This window comes from Limanda limanda, chromosome 13 (assembly GCF_963576545.1).
Source record: "Limanda limanda chromosome 13, fLimLim1.1, whole genome shotgun sequence".
Lineage (NCBI taxonomy): Eukaryota > Metazoa > Chordata > Actinopteri > Pleuronectiformes > Pleuronectidae > Limanda > Limanda limanda.
In genome coordinates this window covers 2203945-2224456 of record NC_083648.1, presented here as the reverse complement: position 1 = coordinate 2224456, position 20512 = coordinate 2203945, and the positions used below count along the sequence as shown (strand labels likewise).

The following is a 20512-nucleotide window of genomic DNA, read 5'->3' as shown; positions in this document are numbered from 1 at the left end:
GAGGAGGAGGAGGGGGAGGGAGGGGCCAGCAGGGGCTGGAGAGCGCGCGGAGCATGTCGGGGCGAAATTCTCACAAGAACTCAAATAAATGCCCCGTCAGACATCAAAACACATTTGGGGGGAATTGATGACAGAGAGAGTAATTTTTATTCTTAAATATTGATGAATGAGGAAAAAATTTGACTCCAGCAGAAGGGCACTTTTCTCATCCAGGGCAAAAGGGCTGGTGCTTGAGCACCACTAGGGGTTCATCTGTGCACGTGCCTGCCTCTTAACTTGATAAAAGTTAATGTAAAGAACTTTAGGTGATGGGCAGTAATCTCTCTCTCTCTCTCTCTCTCTCTCTCTCTCTCTCTCTCTCTCTCTCTCTCTCTCTCTCTCTCTCTCTCTCTCTCCCGCTCACTCACACACACACACACAGGTAAAATACCCTTCCAATTTCAGACCACTCATCAAGGGTTGATGATACAAAACTTATTGTGGATACTGAAAAACACCCAGAGCTCTAAGACCCACGCTTCTGTTCTGCTGACTGGAAATCGAGCAAGACTGAACATCGTATTGAACAGAGAGAGGGTGAAACATAAAGGCTAAACTGGAGATATAAACCCCAAGTATATCTCATTCATAACTTGTTAATTAATACTTTAATTACGTGAACTAATAAATAATAATAATCATAACAATAAGTGTTCTCTGAGTGCCTCTGTTTGTGCTGAGCCCTTGGAACCGTTCTAACCCACCCAACCCCCACCCGCATTGAAACAAAAGCGAGAACAAATCTGTTTTATTCAATTATATTTTATTAATTCAAGGCATACAAAAATTTGTTGACATTCTCCTAACATCATGAGCTACACTACTAAGACAGTATACAATTAGATGTAGGGTAACATTGTTTGATACAGAGCCAGGTTAATGTGAGATTAGTTGATTGAACAGCCTGTAGGCACTGATAGGATGCTTTGCTGGGTTTGTGGTCCCTTTAGAAATAATCAATGGGGTCGTGGTGGCTTTTGCCTTGCTGAATCTCAGTCAGCTCAAGGGTTCCTCCATTACATGGCAGTTTTTGGTAAACGCGGAGATGAACATGATCATCTCCTCCCACATAGACCTGCAAGGATATAAGAGTTAGATTTTGTGTTGACCCGATGAATGTGAGTTCATCTTTGTGTTGCTCCTCTGAGAAAAACATCTGGTTCCACTAGGTGCAATATCTAGTCGTTGAATGTCTCCCTGTAAACAGCAGCATTGTGTCATCTTCTTCTATAACACTGGCACCTCAGTGGATATCAGTAAGTATCAGTAAGTAAACAGTGTTGCAGCCAAATCCAATTCCGCTACCGAACTTGAATGTCTGGGCTTACAGACATTCAAGTTCGCTTTTACGTTTTCTGTAGTTTTTTTTAACGTTTGAAGAAGTAGTCACCAATTACTTCAATTGTATTGGATCATCATAGTGGTGAGTGTGTTAACAGTGAATGTTCATTTTTGGGTGAACTTCCCCTTTAAAGAAGATTTTTTCTATGATTTGTGTGTCTCATCCTCCAGGACTTGTTCTTCTTCTTCTACCTTAATGAAGTAGTTGGTCCCGGCCACAAGCTGCGTCTTGTACATCTCGGGTTTGAACATGTCGTAGTTCTTCCCTGTCCTTGCTTCAACCTCGGTCCTCATCTACACACCAAGAAGTGACAATAACAAGAACAACACAATAAAACAGAAACCCTGTCCATGTGTGAATATATCACAGAGAAGAGAGAGGAACAATAGTTTCTCTACTCACCATGTCACAGATCACCTCGGTTACTCCATCTGCTTCCAAAACCTCAGAGAGTCCACCGAGACGAGACATCTTCACGTCTCTTGATCGCAGCTAAAATAACAATAAACAAACGAGAAGCGTCTTTTATTCTTTTTAACGAGGAAGTCACCTTAAGTCAGTGATCACATGATGTTTTGGAGCGTACCATCCACCTGCAGGGGAGAGGGGTGGATGGTACGCAACTTACTTTGTCATTAGTTTCATCGACAAGGTCATTATTTTGAGTAATGCATTTGAGATAACAATTATTTATTAAAGAAACTACCTAAAATTTGGTTTGTAACAGGTGATTATTTGGAGATACTACATCATTATATTTGATTAGTAAATCGTTGCTTATCATTTCCATGGAAATCAAGATGAGGCAACACCTCTGATACACCCACGAGTTCATTGGAAAAAAGGTGCTCAACCATCAGAAATTCCTCCCATTGTCCTCAGATGTTCTGTCACGGAAGGGTAGGGAGGTGGAGGTGTGTTCTCTCTGCCTAGGCTTTCCATGTGTGCACCAGAGCAGAGAGACACCTCAAATACATTTAAATGAAAAACACATGTTTGTTTTGGATGGTTTGGAGTTGACCTGAAGCTCCTGGGTGTCTCTGTGTCCCGCTGTGTGTTTCTCAGGAGGTGCTGAAGGTGATGTGCACCATGGACGACCGCATCGTCCACGGACTGAACACCACCGTGCCCACAGTTTCCTTCTCAGGCAAAGTTAATGCCACGTAAACATGCAAACAACTATATGAATCTGTGAGTGTGACGACCGAGACTGAAGTATAAACCTCCACAGTGTCCTCTCCAGAGTTTTCTCCACAATGCATCTTTTGTCCTCCGTGCGCCACACCGATGATGGAGGCCCATCTGAGCAGAGACCAAGCTATCAAGGGCTGTATAGCCAAAACATCTGCGGTGGTGGAACAGCTGCGTGCGGAAAGAGCAAAAGACGGCGAGGACCTGGCAGTCCTCAAACAACTCAGGAAGGAGCAGACCAAAGTACGTCCTGTCATCTGTTTACAAAAAACACCTCAAAGCTGTAAGATGTGAATTTCAGAACGACGACGAGGTGGAACTATATTCTGACATTAAGCGTTTACATAGCTTTGCCTTCACCGCTGTTAGCTGAGTCAGGACTGATAAGAACCAATCATGAAGTGAATGTAGATGAGTGGGTCATTGTCTTAAAATGTCTGCGCTTTTGCCCGTCCACACTACAGGAAGTGAAGACAGAAATAACACACAAGGAACAGAGACTACAAAATAAAACAGGAAACAGAAACACAGAGTGTGAAAAAATGAAAACACTTTGAACATAAACAACAGAGCTCTACCAGATAAACAGAAAACACTTTTACAATTTACACTTCAAAATATTAACTGCCAGATCGTGACAATCGGTCAATGTAAACATGTTCCGGGGTATCGGGGGGCACCGTTGAGCCATTTTGCCACGCCCCTTGAAAATTCCTCCAGAATACTTACAATTTTACCACTTTCTTATTATCTGCAAATAGATAATGGTTTTTAGCATAGAATTTTAGCATGTTAAAGACCTCAAAAAGCCAATAATTTGCCTGAAAAAAAAATTATCCTTACAATTTCAATAGGGCCTCACTGTCTGTCAGTGCCTGTCAGGTTGTCATCCTTATTTCCATTGGGTGTTATTTTATTATCTTTTAAAGATCTGTTGTGTTACATTGTTCACATTTCCATCTTCTCACATTTCTTTCTCTGTGACAATCACTTACATTTAATGAAGTATTTGGTCAGAGTCATGGGACTAGATTTATACAGGGAAATGCATTAGTCACAGAAACCTCACAAACGCTGCAGTTAAAAGTTAATGTAAAGAACTTCAGGTGATGGGCAGTAGTCTCTCTCTCTCTCTCTCTCTCTCTCTCTCTCTCTCTCTCTCTCTGTCTCTCTCTCACACACACTGGTAAATAACTCTTCCCATTTCGGACCACTCATCAAGGGTTGATGATACAAAACTTATTGTGGATACTGAAAAACACCCAGAGCTCTAAGACCCACGCTTCTGTTCTGCTGACTGGAAATCAAGCAAGACCGAAACAAGCATTGAACAGAGAGAGGCTGAAAGATAAAGGCTTTCCTGGAGAAATGAACCCCAAGTATATTTCATTTATAACTTGTTAATAAATACTTTAATAACATGAACTAATTTATAATAATAACAATATGTGTTCTCTGAGTGCCCCTGTCTGTGCTGGGCCTAACCCACCCACCCCCCGCCCGCACAGAAACAAAAGCAAGAACAAATCTGATTTATTCAATTATATTTTATTTAATTCACGGCATACACATTTTTTTTGACATTCTTCTTACATCATGAGCTACACTACTAAGACAGTTTATAATTAGATGTAGGTTAACATTGTTTGATACAGAGCCGGGTTAATGTGAGATTATTTGTTTTCAGTTCCATGGAAATCAAGATAAGGCAACACCACTGATACACCCACATGTGTTCATTGGAAAACAGGTGTTCAACCAAGACCGAAACAGTCATTGCAAGTTTACAGACAAAAGACGATTCAAAGCGCTTCACAAGTGCATGGAGGTGTTTTCAGGGGCGAAGCCAGACATTTTTGGTCCTAAGAAAGAAGATGATGCTGGCGTCATGTTTATGAGTGAGAAGGTGGGTTTCAATCCATCTGCTCTGATGTGTTTTCAAGTTGTGCATCAAAAATCCTTTGCAGTGGTAACCCAATAAAGTAAAAATATCACAGTAGGTTTTAGACTTAGCTTTTTTTTAGACTTGTGTATCAATAACAAAATGCAAGAAGGTGCACTGGAAACACACTTGGGGACAATCGATCATGATTTTCATAAAGCCTGTGAATTCAACACATGCATTGAAACCAAAACATCGAATCAACTCAAAATGAGGAAAAGAATGTTCACCTCAAACAGTAGGTTAGGTGAGTAATGGTTTTGAGCTAGCAATATTTATTTAATAAATTAACTTATACACATCATTATATTTGATTAGTAAATCATTTCTTATCAGTTCCATGGAAATCAAGATGAGTAAACACCTCTGATACACCCACATGTGTTCATTGGAAAAAAGGTGCTCAACCATCAGAAATTCCTCCCATTGTCCTCAGATGTTCTGTCACGGAAGGGTAGGGAGGTGGAGGTGTGTTCTCTCTGCCTAGGCTTTCCATGTGTGCACCAGAACAGAGAGACACCTCAAATACATTTAAATGAAAAACACATGTTTGTTTTGGATGGTTTGGAGTTGACCTGAAGCTCCTGGGTGTCTCTGTGTCCCGCTGTGTGTTTCTCAGGAGGTGCTGAAGGTGATGTGCACCATGGACGACCGCATCGTCCACGGACTGAACACCACCGTGCCCACAGTTTCCTTCTCAGGCAAAGTTAATGCCACGTAAACATGCAAACAACTGTATGAATCTGTGAGTGTGACGACCGAGACTGAAGTATAAACCTCCACAGTGTCCTCTCCAGAGTTTTCTCCACAATGCATCTTTTGTCCTCCGTGCGCCTCACAGATGATGGAGGCCCATCTGAGCAGAGACCAAGCTATCAAGGGCTGTATAGCCAAAACATCTGCGGTGGTGGAACAGCTGCGTGAGGAAAGAGCAAAAGACGGTGTGGACCTGCCAGTCATCATAACTCAGGAAGGAGCAGACCAAAGTACGTTCTGTCATCTGTTTACAAAAAACACCTCAAAGCTGTAAGATGTGAATTTCAGAACGACGACGAGGTGGAACTATATTCTGACATTAAGCGTTTACATAGCTTTGCCTTCACCGCTGTTAGCTGAGTCAGGACTGATAAGAACCAATCATGAAGTGAATGTTGATGAGTGGTTCATTGTCTTAAAATGTCTGCGCTTTTGCCCGTCCACACTACAGGAAGTGAAGACAGAAATAACACACAAGGAACAGAGTGTTGTGCAATAGGAGTAGACTTGACGTTGGCTAATTATTAATAATCATGAAATATGATTATTAAAATAATAAAAATGATCTATCAAAAATAATTAAATTATTAATTGAAGATGATCAGTAATCAAATAACAATAAAACCACTAATGAGAAAATAGGAATTATCAATTAGAAAGTACAAGCTATCAATTAACAATGATAAGGTTATCAACCAAGAATGAAAATAATTAGTCAAAAACAATAAAATTATCAATTTAAGAATAATACTATCTATATTAATAATTGAGAAAGGGGGGCACCACCCTGGTTTCCAGGGACCAACGATGTCAAGCTATAATTATCAGTCTCATAATGATAAATGTCAAATTAATAATGTCAATATTTTAATATTAACGATTACTTAATAAACAGTGAAGGCTTCTAAGTTCGAGCACAGGCAATCATAATCCAGCTGCAATCACACACTTATGCACAAATAATCACAGACTACAGATACTTTAATTACAAAAGTATTTATTAAAAAGGGGAAATAAAGTTATAATGTTATTCAATGATTTATCATTTTAACAAGCTCCAATATTTCAAAGATAAACACAGCAGCAGCACTTATCACAATTCAGAAAATAAATGTAAAACCTGCGGTCTACCTATGTATGTCTGTCTGTGTGTGTGTGTGTCTGTGTCAAAGTGTCTCTCTGTGTATGTGTGTCTATGTGTGTGTATGTGAAATAAAGTTAGTGTTATTTAATGATTTATCATTTTAACAAACTCCCATATTTCAAAGATAACAACAGCAGCTTATCACAATTTAGAACACGCATGTAACCTCTGGTACATCTATGTGTCTGTGTGTGTGTATCTGTCTGTGTCTATCAAAGTGTCTGTGTGTGTGTGTGTGTGTGTGTGTGTGTGTGTGTGTGTGGGTGTGTGTGTGTGTGTGTGTGTGCGAGAGAGAGAGAAAAAGAAGGGGCGTGGCGATGACGCAGTCACGTAGTGACATCACATCTAAGATGGAGGCCGATCATGATTCGTGGAATCAAGGCCTAAAAACTCTCAAAATGGCGGATTGACTACAAAACAAGATGGCGGAGCCGTTATGCATTTAGAGCCAGAATAGGAGGAGAGAGGGAGAGAAGGCGTGGCAATAATAGACTCAAGATGGTGGTTTAACTTAACGTTATCCAAAATGGAGAATATGTTAATGACACCATGTGGCTGGAGCGCACACTGGTGGTCGTCACATGAATTACACAAAGGAAATTTTAGACAAAGAGAATTCTTATCTCTGCTTGGCTTTGGGGGCCGAATGGTTTCCAGATGTGTTCAGCCTCTCTAAGCATAGATTTAACTATGTGACATGACCTGTATTATAAATACAGATCGGAAGTGTGTATAGGTCGGTTTAGAAGGAGAGAGAGAGAGAGAGAGAGAGAAAACATGTAAGGAGAGTTCAAAGAAGCTCTTAAAAACACGCCAGAGATAGATTAACAGTGATTCACCCCTCAGCCCTCAAGCGAACGTTGTGGGCCGAGGTTCTGATCGGTGAAATCACTGCAGACTCACACAGACGTTAACAGTGCGGGCGGAGGCGCTTCTCGCGGCCCTATTTACTGTAACACAAAAACATTGCCAGCAAACCGGAAGTAGCGGCTCGGAGTAGTGGCCGGCTAAAACAATGGAACACTGAGGTTCCATCAACAAAATACACTCAAGTATTAAATCAATACGCTACGTATTAAAACTAACATCTGCCCAGACAACATAAGCCTCTTACTGTGACCGTGATTTCGTGGGTTGCATGCGCATTGGCGCGAATCTTCCGGAGGTTCAGTGAATAGCTTGAAGTCTCTCAGGCGGGCTCCCATGAGCACCGCAGCTGGGCCGGAGCGGATCCGTCGTGCTCCGTGACGGGATGAGGCTTCGTCTTCTTCGGTAGCAGCGGAGATCGTGCTGCCTCACAGGGACGTGCGGCTGCTTGTAGCCGTTGTAGATCGTGTGGAGAAAGAATAAAAGTAAAGTCCGTGGGGAAAACTTAAACAGTCTGAGATCGTCCAGCGAGCAATTTCCTGTTTGATCTTTCCAAGTTAAAACAGGAAAGGTCCTTTTCAAAATAAAAACGTCGACTAAGATAAAGGAATAAATGAATGAAATGAATTGAAACAAACATCTTATTGCCTCCATTAGTTTACTGAGTCGTCTGGTCAGGCCTGAGGAGGCCTAACTGGAACGTCAGTGCTGGAGTGAAAAAGAGCAGTTAAGAGAAAAGTAGTTCCCTCCTTAAGTTTGCTGGAACCTCTGGGCAGACCCGAAAGGGCCTGATGGGAACGTCAGCATCGGAGGAAAGAGAACGATTTCTGGGAGGTCAGCAGTCTTGTACCCCTGAGAGGAGGCCGGCCTCCTTGGAGGGGGGGTCAGGGGTCAGTGTGGCCTTCGGCCAATTGAAAGGTCAGAAGTCAAGTCTCAGGGAGCGGCTTACAGTGGTGGACCCAGGAAGTGATTTTCTCTCACATGGAGATAAGAGCTCCGTGCTGGAATTTTTATCTGAGGGGTTACCCGAGCCTGGCCTAAGGTTTTACGACTCTTTGTTCTAAGTCAGATCACTGGGCCTTGTCCAAAAAGAGACTACAAAATAAAACAGGAAACAGAAACACAGAGTGTGAAAACATGAAAACACTTTGAACATAAACAACAGAGCTCTACCAGATAAACAGAAAACACTTTTACAATTTACACTGCAAATATAAACTGCCAGATCGTGACAATCGGTCAATGTAAACATGTTCCGGGGTATCGGGGGGCACCGTTGAGCCATTTTGCCACGCCCCTTGAAAATTCCTCCAGAATACTTACATTTTTACCACTTTCTTATTATCTGCAAATAGATAATGGTTTTTAGCATAGAATTTTAGCATGTTAAAGACCTCAAAAAGCCAATAATTTGCCTGAAAAAAAAATTATCCTTACAATTTCAATAGGGCCTCACTGTCTGTCAGTGCCTGTCAGGTTGTCATCCTTATTTCCATTGGGTGTTATTTTATTATCTTTTAAAGATCTGTTGTGTTACATTGTTCACATTTCCATCTTCTCACATTTCTTTCTCTGTGACAATCACTTACATTTAATGAAGTATTTGGTCAGAGTCATGGGACTAGATTTATACAGGGAAATGCATTAGTCACAGAAACCTCACAAACGCTGCAGTTAAAATTTAATGTAAAGAACTTCAGGTCATGGGCAGTAGTCTCTGTCTGTCTCTCTCTCTCTCTCTCTCTCTCTCTCTCTCTCTCTCTCTCTCTCTCTGTCTCTGTCTCTCTCTCACACACACTGGTAAATAACTCTTCCCATTTCGGACCACTCATCAAGGGTTGATGATACAAAACTTATTGTGGATACTGAAAAACACCCAGAGCTCTAAGACCCACGCTTCTGTTCTGCTGACTGGAAATCAAGCAAGACCGAAACAAGCATTGAACAGAGAGAGGCTGAAAGATAAAGGCTTTCCTGGAGAAATGAACCCCAAGTATATTTCATTTAGAACTTGTTAATAAATACTTTAATAACATGAACTAATTTATAATAATAACAATAAGTGTTCTCTGAGTGCCCCTGTCTGTGCTGGGCCTAACCCACCCACCCCCCGCCCGCACAGAAACAAAAGCAAGAACAAATCTGATTTATTCAATTATATTTTATTTAATTCACGGCATACACATTTTTTTTGACATTCTTCTTACATCATGAGCTACACTTCTAAGACAGTTTTTAATTAGATGTAGGTTAACATTGTTTGATACAGAGCCGGGTTAATGTGAGATTATTTGTTTTCAGTTCCATGGAAATCAAGATAAGGCAACACCACTGATACACCCACATGTGTTCATTGGAAAACAGGTTTTCAACCAAGACCGAAACAGTCATTGCAAGTTTACAGACAAAAGACGATTCAAAGCGCTTCACAAGTGCATGGAGGTGTTTTCAGGGGCGAAGCCAGACATTTTTGGTCCTAAGAAAGAAGATGATGCTGGCGTCATGTTTATGAGTGAGAAGGTGGGTTTCAATCCATCTGCTCTGATGTGTTTTCAAGTTGTGCATCAAAAATCCTTTGCAGTGGTAACCCAATAAAGTAAAAATATCACAGTAGGTTTTAGACTTAGCTTTTTTTTAGACTTGTGTATCAATAACAAAATGCAAGAAGGTGCACTGGAAACAGACTTGGGGACAATCGATCATGATTTTCATAAAGCCTGTGAATTCAACACATGCATTGAAACCAAAACATCGAATCAACTCAAAGTGAGGAAACGAATGTTCACCTCAAACAGTAAGTTAGGTGAGTAATGGTTTTGAGCTAGCAATATTTATTTAATAAATTAACTTATTATTGGTTTGTAACAAGTCATTAATTTGAGATACTACACATCATTATATTTGATTAGTAAATCATTTCTTATCAGTTCCATGGAAATCAAGATGAGTAAACACCTCTGATACACCCACATGTGTTCATTGGAAAAAAGGTGCTCAACCATCAGAAATTCCTCCCATTGTCCTCAGATGTTCTGTCACGGAAGGGTAGGGAGGTGGAGGTGTGTTCTCTCTGCCTAGGCTTTCCATGTGTGCACCAGAGCAGAGAGACACCTCAAATACATTTAAATGAAAAACACATGTTTGTTTTGGATGGTTTGGAGTTGACCTGAAGCTCCTGGGTGTCTCTGTGTCCCACTGTGTGTTTCTCAGGAGGTGCTGAAGGTGATGTGCACCATGGACGACCGCATCGTCCACGGACTGAACACCACCGTGCCCACAGTTTCCTTCTCAGGCAAAGTTAATGCCACGTAAACATGCAAACAACTGTATGAATCTGTGAGTGTGACGACCGAGACTGAAGTATAAACCTCCACAGTGTCCCTTCCAGACAGGGCTGGACTGGGAGAACAAAACGGCCCGGGCATTTTTTGGCTCAGACCGGCCCACATAATTAGCCGAGCACATCTGCCATTAAATTGACGTAACTTATGTCTTCTAAATGTCTTAAAGTAGCTCATATTAAAAGTACTTAAGTATCAAAAGTATCTGGTGTTGAAATGTACTTAAGTATCAAAAGTACAAGAACTAAAATTAAAAATGCAAAGCTCTTTTTATAGTAGTCCTATACAGACACAAAACAACCCAAAATGTTTCTCCTCAAGATTTATCTCAACTGACTGAAAAATTACAACAACAATGTGCATATAATGTATAATTTTACCAATTTTGAACCCTAGATGCTGAGGTTCAAATAGTAATGGACCAGTGCATCTGAACTTCTAATTAACTATAAACAAGTGCCTCTTGTGTCTGCCCAAGAACATTAATAAACCACAGTATAACCACTATACTATAGGCACACAAAATAAGACACTATCTCTTATCCTATTCTAGAGGAAGTAAAAGTCGTAACAAGATTTCTGAAGGTGAACCTGCGGAGGGATAGACCAACCTCTCGCGCTGCACCCCCCCCCCCCCAACGGCAAACACGCCACCGGACCTGCACATCTCAGGAGGGAGGGGGCAGCGAGTGAGAGAGAGAGAGAGAGAGAGAGAGAGAGAGAGAGAGAGAGAGAGAGAGGGGTGCGCCGTGGGTAGAGGCGTGCGACGCCAACCTCCGCTGCTCAAGTAACGAGCCAGTTTGGAGAATGTATTGAAAATTGAAAATGCGCGCTCACATGTCTGCCTCCACTCGCTCATCATTGTCGAGTCCTCCTCGCTCGTCTCCCGGCGCACCTGCTGCTGCTGGGCTGGTGAACCCGGCACCACATAGGTCCGTCAGTTTGGCACATTTAGCAGCCTCCACCTCCAGAGACTTCAGCTTTTTTTCCCGATGCTTCTCAGCGCCACCCGGGCGTTTTTTTACTCTTATTATCCATTAAGTTAAGTTTCTGTCTCAGCAGCAGCCAGTCCCGCGACTCCCCCCGCCAATGCCATGAGGTCCCGCCCCCCCCGCCCCCGGTTTGTGTTGTGATTGACAGCACTGTCAGGGCTCTCTGAGCCTGTCAGCCCATGATTGATTGACAATGACAAACAATAGACCAATAATATGTGTCGATGCTGGCAACACACTGCTAGCCCTCTGTAGCCAATTGGCCGGCCCAATTGGAGGGAATTTAGAGAGGAAGAAGAGAAAAAAAACAAAACAACAACATAGCGGACCAGACCGGCCCACATTGGGTCAACGGCCCACCGGGATTATGCCCGGTATGCCAGATGGCCAGTCCACCCCTGCTTCCAGAGTTTTCTCCACAATGCATCTTTTGTCCTCCGTGCGCCACACCGATGATGGAGGCCCATCTGAGCAGAGACCAAGCTATCAAGGGCTGTATAGCCAAAACATCTGCGGTGGTGGAACAGCTGCGTGAGGAAAGAGCAAAAGACGGCGAGGACCTGGCAGTCCTCAAACAACTCAGGAAGGAGCAGACCAAAGTACGTCCTGTCATCTGTTTACAAAAAACACCTCAAAGCTGTAAGATGTGAATTTCAGAACGACGACGAGGTGGAACTATATTCTGACATTAAGCGTTTACATAGCTTTGCCTTCACCGCTGTTAGCTGAGTCAGGACTGATAAGAACCAATCATGAAGTGAATGTTGATGAGTGGGTCATTGTCTTAAAATGTCTGCGCTTTTGCCCGTCCACACTACAGGAAGTGAAGACAGAAATAACACACAAGGAACATAGACTACAAAATAAAACAGGAAACAGAAACACAGAGTGTGAAAACATGAAAACACTTTGAACATAAACAACAGAGCTCTACCAGATAAACAGAAAACACTTTTACAATTTACACTGCAAAATATAAACTGCCAGATCGTGACAATCGGTCAATGTAAACATGTTCCGGGGTATCGGGGGGCACCGTTGAGCCATTTTGCCACGCCCCTTGAAAATTCCTCCAGAATACTTACATTTTTACCACTTTCTTATTATCTGCAAATAGATAATGGTTTTTAGCATAGAATTTTAGCATGTTAAAGACCTCAAAAAGCCAATAATTTGCCTGAAAAAAAAATTATCCTTACAATTTCAATAGGGCCTCACTGTCTGTCAGTGCCTGTCAGGTTGTCATCCTTATTTCCATTGGGTGTTATTTTATTATCTTTTAAAGATCTGTTGTGTTACATTGTTCACATTTCCATCTTCTCACATTTCTTTCTCTGTGACAATCACTTACATTTAATGAAGTATTTGGTCAGAGTCATGGGACTAGATTTATACAGGGAAATGCATTAGTCACAGAAACCTCACAAACGCTGCAGTTAAAATTTAATGTAAAGAACTTCAGGTGATGGGCAGTAGTCTCTGTCTGTCTCTCTCTCTCTCTCTCTCTCTCTCTCTCTCTCTCTCTCTCTCTCTCTCTCTCTCTCTCTGTCTCTGGAGTGTGGTGGTTGAATGTGTGTGAGCTGAGAGCTGGTGACGGTAAATGAGCGGATTGTGTAGATAAGGTGAACACGGTGGTGGCGAACGGGATTGAAGTGAACGACACGTTCGTGTCTGTTCTGCCTCTCGCCACACCGGCGGTAAAAGTGACGCTGTCCAATGTCCCCCCGTTTATCAGAGATGAGACATTGTTAAGGGAATTATCGAGACACGGGAAGATAATGTCTCAGGTAAAAAAAGTGTCCTCGGGATGTAAGTCCCCTCTGTTAAAGCACGTGGTGTCCCACAGAAGACATCTATTTATGATTCTTAATAATAGGACTGAGGACCTGAACCTGGTGTTCAAAATCAGTGTGGATGAGTTCGATTATGTTATTTTTGTAACATCTAATAATACAAAGTGTTTCAGCTGTGGGAAGGAAGGACACCAAGCAAAAGGTTGTCCTCAGATAAATAAAACAGCTGACACTGAGGAACAGCAGGAGGGGACAGGGGGGGTCCAGCAGGAGGGACAGGCGAGTGAGGAGGGGACAAGTGGAGTCCAACCGGAGAGTCAGGCGAGTGAGGAGGGGACAAGTGGAGTCCAACCGGAGAGTCAGGCGAGTGAGGAGGGGACAGGGGAGGTCCCAAAGGAAGGACAGGTGAGTGAGGAAGGGACAGAGGAGGTCCCAAAGGAAGTACAGGTGTGTAAGGAGGGGACAGGGGAGGTCTAAAGGAAGGACAGGTGAGTGAGGAAGGGACAGGGGAGGTCCCAAAGGAAGTACAGGTGTGTAAGGAGGGGACAGGGGAGGTCCCAAAGGAAGGACAGGTGAGTGAGGAAGGGACAGGGGAGGTCCCAAAGGAAGGACAGGTGAGTGAGGAAGGGACAGAGGAGGTCCCAAAGGAAGGACAGGTGTGTAAGGAGGGGACAAGGGAGGTCCCAAAGGAAGGTCAGGAGTGTAAGAAAGGGCAGAAGGGGACAAGGGCGGTCCAGGTAGATGAAGGGGAAAAGGAGAAGACAGGGGGGGTCCCACAGGACCAAGTAAGCGATATTGACATGGAGAGAGACGAGGAGGTGCTTAAAGTTCCTCGTCTAAAAAGAAAGACCAGGAGCAACAGTGGTAGCTCAAAAGCTAAAAAAGGGACCGGGAAGAAAGGAGGGAGAGGAGCAGCAGAGTCTGAGTCAAGCATGGAGACAGACTCTGCTGACAGTGAATCCTCCGAATTCAGGGCAGGAAGCCAGAAGGGCACAAGAAGCTACAGTGCGGCGAAGATGAAAGTGTTTCTTCAAAAAACAAAAAACATGAAGGGTTTAAAGATAGAGGATTACTTCTCTGATACAGAACAGTTTTCAACCTCTGCCCGGCTGCACATGAGCAGCAAAGGCAGGGGAGGTTTTACTGACCAGGAGATGTATAGATTAAAGAAGATTGTTCATAAAATTAGACAACAGAAAAATAATGATGATGATGATGAATAAAGGTGAACATCCTGATTACCAATCAGTTCTTTTTTATATTATACAATATGAGTCTTTTAAGCATCAGTTCGCTAAACATAAATGGAGCCAGGGACCCTGCGAAGAGGTCACTGATGTTCCAGCAAATAGAAATGAAAAGAACTGAAGTGACATTCTTACAAGAAACACATAGTGACCCAAAAATTGAGAGTGACTGGAAAAGAGAGTGGGAGGGACAGGTGGTCCTGAGCCACCTTAGCACAACCAGTGGGGGGGTGGGCATCATTTTCTCCAGGAGCTTTGCACCAGAGTCTTTAGAAGTGGAAGAGGTGGTGGAGGGCAGGCTACTGGTGGTGAGGGCAAAGGTCGAGGAAATTTTATTTTGTTTTTAAAAATGTTTATGCTCCGGTCTCAGGACCTGATAGAGTCTGTTTTTTAAAGGTTTTAGACACAGTTTTAAGCAAAATAAAAATTGATGATTTTTTATTTTTAGGAGGAGATTTTAACTGTACAGAAAATGATGTTTTAGACAGAAATCACATGGAGCCCCACAGAGCATCCCAGAGTGCTCTGAGGCAGCTGCTGCAGGCCCATGAGCTGTGTGATGTTTGGAGAAGAATTAATGAAAATAAGAGACAATACACCTGGACTCATTGCCGAGGGAATCTCATTTCCATGGCGAGGTTGGACCGGTTTTATTGTTTTAAACATAGTTTTAGGATCTTCAGAAAGTGCAGTATACTCCCAGTTGGTTTTACAGATCACGCGCTTGTAGTATGTAACGTTTTTATCTCTAAGTTAAAGTCCAGAAGCGCATACTGGCATTTTAACACGTCTCTTTTATGTGATGCACATTTTAAGGATGTTTTTAAGTTTTTTTGGAGCGGTTTTAAAGAAAGAAAGAATGATTTTATTTCTTTAAAGCTGTGGTGGGACTGTGGGAAAGTTGAGATAAAGCAGCTCTGTCAACAGTATACCCTCAATGTTACAAAAGACATAACCAGATCTATGGAGGATCTGGAGACAGAAATTATGGTGGTGCTGAATTTAATAGATTCCACAGGAAATCGAGATTATATTAAAGATCTCAAGTCTAAAAAACCTGCTCTTAAAGACCTACTGGGCACTAAGGCTCAGGGGGCGCTGGTCAGGTCACGGTTCCAGACGGCAGCGCTTATGGATGCACCAACCAAATTCTTTTTTGGACTGGAGAAGAAGAATGGACAAAGCAGGATCATCCACACTCTGCGATCTCCTGAAGGAGAAGAACTCAGAGACAGCAAGGAGATCCGGAAGAGAGCCGTGAGTTTTTATAAGGATCTGTACAAAACTGAATATACTGAGAACAATTCCCTGTACGAATCATTCTGTGGAGCGCTACCTAAAGTCCCTCAAGATGTGAACACTGGGTTGGGCGGTCCCCTGTCGATGCAGGAACTCTACACGGCTCTGCAGAGCATGGGGGGGGGGGAAGGCCCCGGGCATCGACGGCATTCCAGTAGAGTTTTTTAAAGAGTTCTGGAATGAGATGGGGAAAGATCTTTTAACTGTTTTTAACGAAAGTTTTAGAGACTTGGTGTTGCCGACAAGCTGCAGGAGGGCAGTGATAACTCTCCTACCAAAGAAAGGAGACCTTCAGGAGATTAAGAACTGGCGTCCGGTGTCGCTGTTATGCACAGACTATAAGATCCTCTCCAAAGCTCTGGCAAACCGTCTGAGAGAGGTGATGGGAGAAGTGATCCATCAAGACCAGACCTACTGTGTGCCTGGTCGGTCTATTCTGGACAATGTGTCCTTAATTCGGGATATTGTGGACTTCTCTAGTTCATTAGGCATAAAAGCTGGTCTCATTTCTCTGGACCAGGAAAAGGCTTTTGATAGGGTTGAGCACCTTTACCTCTGGAAGACTCTGGAGAGGTTTGGCCTCAGCCCAGGTCTCTTAGCTATGATCAAGGTTTTGTATCAAGACATTGAGAGTGTACTGAAGATCAATGGAGGCCTGAGTGCACCTTTCAAAGTGCACAGGGGGGTGAGACAGGGCTGCTCGCTCTCAGGGATGTTATACGCACTTTCTATTGAACCCATGCTGAGTAAGATAAGAACTAAAATTGAAGGGTTGATTTTAAATGATTTTTAAAAAAGCCACATTTTATCAGCATATGCAGACGACATCATCGTCTTTGTAAAAAATCAGGAGGACATCCAAGAACTGGGAAAAATTGTCAGTGATTTTAAAATCATGTCAGCTGCTCGAGTGAACTGGGGGAAAAGTGAAGCGCTAGCAGTTGGAAGGTGGGAGGGGGGTTTACCCAGTCTGCCGGGGGGGCTGATGTGGAGGAGAGATGGTCTCAAGTACCTGGGGGTTTATGTTGGCAATGAGTCCATGGTTCAGAAGAACTGGGAGGGAGTGGTGGACAAAATGAAAGGGAGGCTCAACAAGTGGAAATGGCTGAAACCACAATTGTCATATAGAGGCAGAACCCTGATAATAAACAACCTGGTAGCTTCTGCTCTGTGGCATCGGCTGGCATGCATGGAACCTCCGAAAGGATTGATTCAGAAAACACAAGCAATCTTAACAGACTTCTTTTGGGACAGGTTGCACTGGGTGCCCCAGTGTGTGTTGTTTTTACCAAAGGAGGAGGGGGGGCAAGGGCTGGTGCATATCCAAAGCAGAATATCCACTTTTAGATTACAGTTTTTACAGAAGTATCTCTTAGGTCCACAGGATGTTGTTTGGAGACAAGTAACAAGCAGCATCCTGAGGGGGGCAACTGGGCTGGTTTTAGACATGCCACTGTTCTTAATGGATTTTAAGCTGTTTAAACTGTATGGATTATCTCCTTTTTATCAGTCACTTTTTAAGACATGGAACCTTTTTAAATGGAAAAGGCTGGAACCTACAAACTCTCTGCACTGGCTTTTAGAAGAGCCGCTGATCAACGGAGCCAGGCTGGATGTCCAGAGCAGCTCCACACCAGGCCTCACCAGCATGCTGTGCACCGCCGGAGTTGTAACCTTGAAGACGATGGTCCATGCAGCAGGTCCTGGACTTAACAACATCCCGGCGGTGGCGTCCCTCATCGGGCAGAGATCCAGGCGACAGGCAGAACACATTTTAAACGAATGGATTAAGAGACTCACGGGCGAGGAGGTGAAGATGCTAAAGGATTATTCTGCTGGAACGGAAACCCCTGATGACAGCGACCCGTTTTCAGGAGCTAGGTTTTAACCCAAATCTGGATGGGCTCTCAGGACCTTTTTTAAATAAAACTGAATGGAAACAACTGGACCTGTACACAGCCAAAGGGAGAGCCATGTATGAATGTTGTGTTTTAACCCTGAACAAAACTAAGCTGGATGTGAGGCCTGACACAGTGGGGAGGAAGAGACTGGATCTGGACAGCAAGGACAAACCAGTGTGGAGGGTTTTATACAAATCACCTTTAAGGATGAGGACTGGCGACCTGCAGTGGAGGATTTTACACGGAGCCATAGCGGTCAACAGTTTTATATCAAAAATCAATCCAACAGTCAAGTGCAATTGCCCGTTTTGTGGAGAAACAGAGACAGTTTTCCATGTTTTTTATGAATGTAAAAGACTTTTAGACCTTTTTAATACACTGCAGAAGGTTTTTAAACAGTTTGGTGAGACATGGAGTAAAAGGGCCTTCATTTTAGGAGCAGGATATAAGAAAACAAATAAAGACAAATGGGAACTTTTAAATTGGATGGTAGGGGAAGCTAAGATGTCAACTTACAGCAGCAGGAAGAACAGAGTATAGGACAGGGCAGGACAAGAAGCTCTTCCTGTTTTTATTTCTCTACTGAAAGCAAGAGTCTGGGTAGATTTTAGGTTTTTTAAAGAAATGAAGGACATGGATGGGTGCATCAAAAAGTGGTGTTTTAATGATGTAGTATGTTCTGTGGTTGAGGATGTTTTAATTTTTAATATGACTTTCTGAGTAGGTTTTAATATTGTTCTGAACGTACTGTTCGTATCCATTCATTAACAGTACTTTTGTATAAATTTTGAAAATAAAGGGTTCAAAAATCAAATCTCTGTCTCTGTCTCTCTCTCACACACACTGGTTAATAACTCTTCCCATTTCGGACCACTCATCAAGGGTTGATGATACAAAACTTATTGTGGATACTGAAAAACACCCAGAGCTCTAAGACCCACGCTTCTGTTCTGCTGACTGGAAATCAAGCAAGACCGAAACAAGCATTGAACAGAGAGAGGCTGAAAGATAAAGGCTTTCCTGGAGAAATGAACCCCAAGTATATTTCATTTAGAACTTGTTAATAAATACTTTAATAACATGAACTAATTTATAATAATAACAATAAGTGTTCTCTGAGTGCCCCTGTCTGTGCTGGGCCTAACCCACCCACCCCCCGCCCGCACAGAAACAAAAGCAAGAACAAATCTGATTTATTCAATTATATTTTATTTAATTCACGGCATACACATTTTTTTTGACATTCTTCTTACATCATGAGCTACACTACTAAGACAGTTTATAATTAGATGTAGGTTAACATTGTTTGATACAGAGCCGGGTTAATGTGAGATTATTTGATTGAACAGCCTGTAGGCACTGATAGGATGCTTTGTTTGGTTTGTGGTCCCTCTAGAAAGGCACAAGGGGGTCGTCGGAGCTTTTGCCTTGCTGAATGCCAGTCAGATCAAGGGTTCCTCCATCACATGGCAGTGCTTGGAAAATCTGGAGATGATCGTATTTTTCTTCTCCCACTTGGACCTGCAAGGAAACAAGAGTTAGAGTTTGTGTTCACCAGATGAATGTGAGTTCATCTTCATTTTGCTCCTCTGAGAAAAACATCTGGTTCCACTAAGTTTACCATTGAGTCGTTGAATGTCTCCCTGTAAACAGCAGCCTGCTGCATTGAAAATTATACTTTATGAGTCAGGCAGTATGTTTCCATCCTGTGATTTTCACACACACAAACCAAATCGTCAATCGCCTCCACCAATACATGAAATAAAAATAAAGCATTCATCCACATTTCCCACGTCATTTATGGAGGTTGGTCGTTTTAAATGTTGTTCTTTTGATGTGCTCTGTAAACAAGTTATCTGTTGCACTTGCTGCTCTCTCTGAGTTTCTCCTCACTGGAGGTTTGACTGGTCCTCTGTTATCGAAATCTCATTGTGTTATCTTCTTCTATAACAATGGCACCTCAGTGGAGCATTAAACCTTTACCTTGATGACCTCAACACTAAGTACACACGCGTATCAGAAAGTGAACAGCGTTGCAGCCAAATCCAATTCCGCTACCGAACTTGAATGTCTGGGCTTACAGACACTATACATGAGACCACAGGAGCAGCATGGAGGCCTCTATGTTTTCTGTAGTTTTCTTTAACGTTTGAAGAAGTAGTCACCAATTACTTCAAATGTATTGGATCGTCATAGTGGTGAGTGTGTTAAGAGTGAATGTTCATTTTTGGGTGAACTGTCCCTTTAAAGATGATATTTTCTATGGTGTGTCTATCTCATCGTCTCGGACTTGTTCTTCTTCTTCTACCTTAATCAAGTAGTTGATCCCGGCCACAACCTGCGTCCTGTACAACTTGGCTTTGAAGATGGGGTAGATCTTCCCTGTCCTTGCTTCAACCTCGTGCTTCATCTACACACCAAGAAGTGACAACAACAACAAAAACACAATGAAACAAACCCTTTCCATATGTGAATAGATCGTAGAGAACAGAGAGGAACAATGGTTTCTATACTCACAGCGTCACTGATCTTCTGGATTTCTCCATCTGCTTTGCGAGCTTCAGTATATCCACCTAGCATCTAAAATTTGGTTTGTAACAGGTCATTATTTGGAGATACTACATCATTATATTTGATTAGTAAATCATTGCTTATCAT

General features: G+C 42.6%; 1 protein-coding gene across 1 annotated transcript; it reads right to left on the bottom strand.

The window, feature by feature from the left end:
- Positions 1–935: 935 nt before the first annotated feature.
- LOC133018193 (cystatin-B-like) lies at positions 936–20434 on the bottom strand. Its single transcript, XM_061084512.1, has 3 exons — positions 20372–20434; positions 1573–1674; positions 936–1114 (listed from the first exon to the last, which is right to left on the bottom strand). Exons 1-3 carry the CDS (start codon positions 20432–20434, stop codon positions 986–988), a joined length of 294 nt encoding a protein of 97 aa, XP_060940495.1. The 3' UTR covers positions 936–985.
- Positions 20435–20512: the final 78 nt, after the last annotated feature.

What these genes read in the sequence shown, in the direction of transcription:
- LOC133018193 (XM_061084512.1), bottom strand. Translation starts at nt 20,434, where the DNA reads ATGCTAGGTGGATATACTGAAGCTCGCAAAGCAGATGGAGAAATCCAG. An exon ending in TCCAGAAGATCAGTGACGCT is followed by an intron (nt 1,675 to 20,371) that starts GTGAGTATAGAA and finishes CTTGGTGTGTAG; the next exon opens with ATGAGGACCGAGGTTGAAGC. An exon ending in GGACCAACTACTTCATTAAG is followed by an intron (nt 1,115 to 1,572) that starts GTAGAAGAAGAA and finishes ATATCCTTGCAG; the next exon opens with GTCTATGTGGGAGGAGATGA.